The sequence below is a fragment of the Egretta garzetta genome, unplaced genomic scaffold, assembly GCF_000687185.1.
Source record: "Egretta garzetta isolate BGI_Z169 unplaced genomic scaffold, ASM68718v1 scaffold181, whole genome shotgun sequence".
Classification (NCBI taxonomy): Eukaryota; Metazoa; Chordata; class Aves; order Pelecaniformes; family Ardeidae; genus Egretta; species Egretta garzetta.
The window spans coordinates 131,463-138,937 of NW_009258667.1; the positions used below are offsets into that span (position 1 = coordinate 131,463).

The 7,475-nt window shown below is 39.8% G+C and overlaps 1 protein-coding gene across 1 annotated transcript in view; it reads left to right on the plus strand.

The window, feature by feature from the left end:
- Positions 1-7,475, plus strand: part of DIP2C (disco interacting protein 2 homolog C) — a gene marked incomplete at its 5' end in the record, with an annotated part of 146,133 nt that overhangs the window by 108,374 nt on the left and 30,284 nt on the right. The window contains 2 exons of the mRNA XM_035888412.1: positions 451-619; positions 1,575-1,745. Of these exons, the coding sequence (XP_035744305.1) occupies positions 451-619; positions 1,575-1,745 (340 nt within the window). The remainder of the gene's footprint in view (positions 1-450; positions 620-1,574; positions 1,746-7,475) is intronic.

Genomic DNA, 7,475 nt, shown 5'->3' on the forward strand with positions numbered 1-7,475 from the left:
TCAGCAGGAGAGAGGTGATTTCCACATTAGGCAACCAAGTACTCTTTTAATCAAGGTATCTTAAAATGGTAATTACTCAATTACTTGTCAGCAACACGTAAATGTTGTTGATATTATAATACCGTTTATTAGCACCATTAGTAACCGAGCTATTTTGCTCTCTTCGGTACAGTTCTAACAGCAGAGTCCACAGGCATTTTGAGTAAATTAGTATTTTAGGAGGATGTTTTGCCTGCACTCCTCATGATTCCTCCTGGACTCTGAAGGTATAGCAAAAGCAGAGTTAAACTTTATGCTAAACTACTGGACCTGTAGAGCACATTGCAATGTCTTAACATTACGTGGTTCATCCGGCGCTGTGATAAACTTTTTATTCTAGTACCCCATAGCTTGTAAGCATCTGTGAACACAGACATTTAGCGTGCATTGACAAATCTTGTGTCTTTACAGTGTTTATTCAGGACACCAGTCTATTTTGATTCCTCCCTCAGAACTGGAGACCAATCCCGCTCTGTGGCTTCTTGCCGTGAGTCAGTACAAAGTGAGAGACACTTTTTGTTCCTATTCGGTCATGGAGCTTTGTACTAAGGGACTCGGTTCACAAACAGAGTCGCTGAAGGTGAGTAATTCTGTCGTCCTGCACAACCTGCCATCTGCACGGTGGTGTTTGAGAGCCTTCCCTGCCACGAACGGCTGTGCTAAATGTCTGCAGCGAGAAGAAAATCATCAGAGGGCGAGGGCAGCTTCCACAGAACCCGTGTTATTCCTTGCCAAAGGCTATATATGAGTATCAGTCATTCTCTTTCAGATCACAAGGTTTTTAAACATCAAGGAAAGGCTTTTATTTACCTAAGCTTTCTGATCTGTATTGCAGCCTGCGTTGATAGGCAAGTGTTGGAAAACAGAGGTGTACAGGTCCAAGAGGCCCAAGGACTATTATAGTGTATATTGTGTTTTATGAATTCCCTGATTATATGAATTACTAGTTTGGTTTTGGCCCCTGTAGTTAAATAAACATGTACTTTAAAGTACCATATTGTTTTAACTGGATTGTCCTCCTTGGGGGGGGGGGGGGGAAGTGCATATCTTCTTTTTTTTCCCCCAGATTTAAAAGCCAGGTAGCCAGTTACATTTCTGAAATCATCTAGAAATTCCAGTATGCTACTGAAATAAATTAGATCGTGGGATACTGATATTTATGATGTCTCCAGCCCTTACCATCCTTGCTTAATAATTTCCTAATCAGTTTTTCCAAGGCTAGACACTGCTTCCTGCTAGCTATTAATCACTGGCTTTCTGAACTAACATTGGGAAATAGCATTGCCTCCCTTCAGAACTAGCATGCCCATCTCTTCCTATGTGCTAATGTTGAGATGACAAGCAAGTATGTCTGCTCTTCCACAGCTATTAGGCTGTCATCTGGCCATCCGGCCAGAAATCATACTGGCACCTTAGCCTTTATTCTGCTGTTCCTCTTGAATCATAATACCTACATACTACACTTAAGTACTACTAATTGTTTTTCATTAAATCTGCCTATTTGTGGCCTTTATTACATTTTAACTTCTTTTTAGGCAAGGGGATTGGACCTTTCACGTGTACGGACATGTGTAGTTGTGGCTGAAGAACGACCTCGGATAGCTCTTACTCAGTCATTTTCAAAATTATTTAAAGACCTTGGTCTCCATCCACGGGCTGTCAGCACATCACTTGGCTGTAGAGTTAACCTGGCAATATGTTTGCAGGTGAGATTTTTCACTCCTTAAGCTCAAAGTTTTAAGAAATGGTTTTCAGTAAAAAGCATTTACTGTATTTCCTTTGGCTGCTTGGTTGTAGACATATTAAGAAAATGCATGTGGTACTTAATGTTCTTGTATATACAGGGAGTAAATTTCTGTTACTTTGTCAACTATTCATCCCTCTCATGTTGCAATCATAGCATTTATTCTGCCCATGAATACAGTAATTCAGAAGAGCGCATGGTAGCGACAGAATGTACTCCAAAAATAGTATTTAGTCATGTAATGTAAAATCCAGTTTCCTAGTGCTTACTGTAGTATGTTACAAAATGGATTCCTTCTGTTTATAAAACAATTTCAACCATTACTTAATTAACTAGATAGATATTTTCTGCACACAGTTTATTGCTTACAATGGAAAATTATTTTGCTACATCTCTTTCATTCTGTTTTGATCCACTAATCAGAAGAAAGTACCCTGGGATAATGCAGGATTTAACCTGCATTGTCCAGGAATCCTTATTGAACACTGTAGCTATCTGGTCTGAATTTCTGAATAGCCTCTAGGTTTTCACCTAGTGATAACTATACCAAGCAAATAGTTTTAGGCTGATCTACAGTATATTATTTTCTGTTTCAGGACTTCAAGTGATGAAAGTTAACTTGCCTTTTTATAAGGTGCTCAATTTTTAATTAATTTTGTCTTATTTTTAGTTTAAATTTTTCTGGCATTGGATTCAGCCATTTTTTATTTTATTACACTTTTCTAATCTAGACTACAGAATCACATTTCTATCATGACTCTAATACACAACTCAGTCTTTGATAAATAGATAAAGAATCTTAAGACATGCTTTCCTGATCTGTGTCTCATTTTTATGACTCTTGCTCTCTTTCTGTCCTTCTAAATCTGGTATCAGAACTTTGTATATTATTCCTGTAATAATGCCAGAGGTGTCCTACTCAGATGTAATATGATTTCTGGCTTAATAATCTTTTTAAATAATACAAGAATCATCTTCTGCATTGGGAGTTGCATTGGCTGGAAAGTTCCATATCCATTTGGTCACCTACCATGGCTCTAACCTCTTCAAAGTTGCTGTCTCCCCGGTATAACTTGCCTGTACTCTATATGGTGTGTCCCACATTTCAAACCTGGCAGTTACCCCTAGTCTACATGAAAGGATTTCTCATGCATAATTGCTCAGGTGTGGAAGCCATAACAGATCTTCTCAGTAGCACTGTAAATAAGGCATTTGCTATGCTTTTTCTGATTGTAAATGTAAAGTTTTTATAATTTCATCCAAAAAAAGTGACAAGTACAGGTGATGGGTTCAGCACAGACCAATATGTCTGCGTGTTATGCCTGCATTAACCTCTTGCCCTTTTCAACATCACTAAAGGGTCCTAGCTTTCATCAGACCTTGGCTAAAAGTGGCCTTGTAGTTCAGCATGTTGCCAGAATATGAGTACAGGAGGTCTGCCACGTCTCCAGTACTGCCTGCTTTCTCTCTGACTACTAGCAGAGTGTCCCTTCAGCCCAGGGTGACTTTGATTATTATTATTATTATTATCAAACATATGAAAAGGTAAAGCTGAGCAGGGTTAAAACTCAGACTGTGTCCCAGAGGTAGAGTTCTTTAGTTTGACATTCTGTAATTGCTGCCATAAATATTCTTCAGGAGTAGCAGTTTAATAAAATCTCCTGGAGTCTCAAAAGCAGCGCTTGAATCCTTCGAAACAGTTTTACCCTAATAAAACTTAATAAATAGTCTTGAGAGAAAAATACATCTGGTAGGTTAGAAATGTCTATGAACCTAAGCAGCATCTTCCCCCATATTTCTGTTATGGATTTGATAAAAAAAGTACTGACTGAGGTTTTGAAGTCTCTTCTACTGAACGTTTCTTTGCAAGATACAGGCCTCTTCGTTTCTTTCTCCATATCCAGAGTCCTGGCTGATGACAAGGCAGAGAGGACAACACAGAAAGGATCTAGGAAATCATTAGGCACTCCCACTTGAGGCAGCACAATTTGGACGGTACCAGTTTAGGCCAGTTAGCATGTGCAGGTTGGTGTGCTTTCCCAGTCAAGCAACCCAACCAAGCTTAAACAGTTGGCTGGGAGGGGCACAGCAGGCATCAAGGACACTGACAGCTTTCACCCAAGTAGAAAGGGAAAACAGAGGAGAAAGAGATGAGCTGGTTACTTGCTAACAATATTTTCCTAATTTGTTCCTGTTATCTTCATCCATTTTGAAGTGCCCATGGGATGTCTTTTGCAGATGAGGGGAAGGAGGGGAGTAGTGGCACACCTTCATGGCTGACTGCTCTGACTTTTCCAACAGATCAGGATGGGGCTCGTCAGCTCTCCCTTGCAGCTGTAGTGGAGCTAATTCTGAGAAATAACTGAACTTCTCTGTCTTCTGGTCCATGGAGGGACCAGACATGAAGGATGCTGTAGATAACAAGGAGAGATTAGCTGCTGAAGTTTGCTTGCCACTAATGAAAATCTCCATTTCAGGCTTGCAGTGATCTCTGGACTGTTCGTGGTGGCTGTTTCACTTATGAGATAAATCATTTGTTCAGGACAAAAAATAAAAACAGGGAATAACACTAAGCAGCAGTAAGCCAGGTTCAATGCCCAAGCATACCTCATTGGAACAAATATTGTACTAGGTCTGCCCGGGATGGAGTTAAATTTTTTCATAGCAGCCCGTATGGAGCTGTGTCTTGGATTTGTGACTGAAACAGTGTTGACAGCACACTGGTGATTTAGCTACTGCTGAACAGTGCTGCACAGCATCAAGGCTTTCCCTGTTTCTCCCTCTGCCCACCGCACCACCACCCCACTGCCCCAGTGACCTGGGATACTCCATACCGTGTGATGTCATGCTCAGTATTAGTAAAGGTGGTGGGTTGGTCTTCCAAAGTAGCCATTGCTCAGAGACTGGCTGGGCATCCTTCTGTTTGTGGGAACTGGTGAGTGATTGCTTTTGCATCACTTGGGGTTTTTTTCTCTTTTCTGCACTTACTAAACTCTCTTCATCCCAACTCACTGTTTTTCTCGCTTTTGCTTTTCCTAGTCTCTCCCCTGTCCCACTGGGAGGGGAGTGCGTGAGCGGCTGGGAGGGTGCTTAGCTGCTGTCTGGGTCAACCCACTACAAACGTACAGGAAAGCTGAATACACTCGGAGAAGCTGGAAGTCCTAATGAGCATGGAGTTTTGCTTGACTATGTGTATCTGCCTTTTGATTGTGTTAACTCCTTAGCTAAAGTTTTCTTCTTAGATGGTTCTTTACAGAAGTTCTTGAAAGAGTTATTGAATCAAACTGTAAAAGTGGATAACTCTCTAGAGGAATGTTATTAATGATATGACAATGAATTTAAGAACAGCACAGAGTGAGAGCCTTGAGTGTGGTGATTAACAGCCTGGCTGATAATAGCTTAGTATCAGGCTTCATTGAGTTCTACTAAGATGTTGCATCTCAGTCTGTAGGACAAACTAAAAGCCCTACACTGTCTAGTGTGGAATGAAGAAAAGCCATTTCAGAACAGGGTATATTTAGTAATGTTACCCATTCCAAGTGGAATGGGTTTTGAAGCATTTAAGCCAAGGGTAGTTTGGCAACTTTTAAAGGGGTTTGAAAAATTACTAAAGATGTTACTTACAAGCATCACCGCAAAACATGTCATTTTGATAGAGAATATAAAGATACAGGATTGCATCCTTTGAAGCATCTGGTAGTAGACACTGCCAAAGACTGGATGCTGAATTAGACTGAATGTTCTTTCCAAACTGTCTGGAAGTTTATGGCTAGTGATATTCTGGAATAGCTGTGGGCTGTTTTCTGGGCTGAGGAACAGAATGAGTTTTAATCCTTGGTCAACAATGTTCCTGAAATTAGCATTGTCTCCAATATGTTCCAGAAACGGGTCATGATTTCTGGATTCTTCACGCTGCATAAAAATACTTCTAAAGATGTTTGAGTCAATAGCATCTGCCTTGGCTTTTTTTCTTTCAAGTTGTGTCATCCATGAGATCAGCCTGTGGTTCCTGGAACAACATCTTCCACAGGCATAACTGAGCCTATTCTACAGTCTTTCTAAAATAAGTATCTACTAATTACCTTTCTAAACGTAGCTCAATATTCAGCTATTGACCCTTATCAGCAAAAACCCTATCCAGGCTTTCTTCTCTATGGGCTGCCTCTAACACAGCTTGGATGTAATCTTTGATACTTTCTTCACTTCATTTCCAATTTTTTGGACAAATTTAAGACTCAAGTGTTTCAAGGGGAAGGTATCGTGATTTCTCCAAAAAGCTTTTACTCTTGTTGCCCCCTCCAAAAAGAAGGGGGTCTGTGTGTGGTGTATGTACACGTATGTATGTATCTGTGTGTACAAAAACTTCATAGAAGAATTTGACCTTTTATTAAAGATTGCTTTAAAAAAGGAATCATTGTGATAAAATCTTTGGTACAAAAGAGCCTTAGTCTACCAAATGCATCTTAATTTCAGGATTAGAATCACTGACAGACTAATGCATTATCATTTGTATTCATTTCCTCTCGAATTTATAGCAAATTTACTATGTTACTTTTGATGTAATCATTTTGGACTAGATTTTGAGAGACATGCTTTTGAAAATAAATAGTTCTTTCCATCTTTAGGCACTTAAATAGCATTAATATCTGACCTTTTATGGCTGTATAGGCACAGATAATGGTCCAGGGATTTCTGAGATGAAAAGATTGCATCCAGCATATTTTAATTCTCATTAACTGGCATTTTAGCATTCTCAAGAGAGAGAGAAAAATACGTATGAACAGTAGCATGTTTCTTACAACAGCACAGATGGTTCTATAGGATTTTAGCTAATTTCCATTTAAACACTTGAAATAAATATTTTCATTTTATTCAACCTGCTACTCAATTTCAGCTTAGAAAAAACTTCTAGAAGTTGTTTCTTTTCCTTGGTTAACCCTGAAAATGTGCTAACAAATCTGCCCAAGCTAGGGCAGGAGAGCAGGATTCATCTTGCTTCTTTTACATCACCTGTAAGTCAGACAGCAGGGTCAAGTGAGGTATCCGATATCCATCTATAGTCAGCAGAATCAAGGAAATACTTCCAGAGAGGGTTTCATTCAGCCTGTCATCTCAGGCGCCCATCTTGGGGTGGGATTCATCACCATCAGGAGATACTTCCTACCTTATACTGCACACTTGCTTCTTTGATGGCTGAAGTTATATGAAATGAATCCTTCCTTCACTGTCTAGCAGAGGGAACTTTGTTAGTAAATTTAGGGCTGAAAGCTAATGTTTCTTTTTACTTAGTGATAGATCACACTTTTTGAGGATCTTCCATGTCAAAAGTAATAAGGGATAGCTCTGTGAAGAGTGCAACAGGAGACCATGCACTTTATCAGAGGTATGATTCACACTTAGTGATGTAGTACAGCTCTGGGTGAGTTCCCTCAGAGTCTGTTTTCCCACCTTTGCTATGAGTCATGCCAGTTCTTTTCACAGCTCCAGCTGCTTTGCTTGCATACGTGAGATCGTTAAGTGTACATCAAAAATTCCATTTCTGAGCATCACTGGAGCAGAAGTAGATTCAGAGTAAACATCGAGGCCTCATCCTTAGGTAGCAAAACAAAACAAAACCCCAAACAACAATTATGTTTAAATTCTTAGGACTTCTGATTGCCTAGTGCCTGGTTTTTAACTCGGGGGGGGGGGG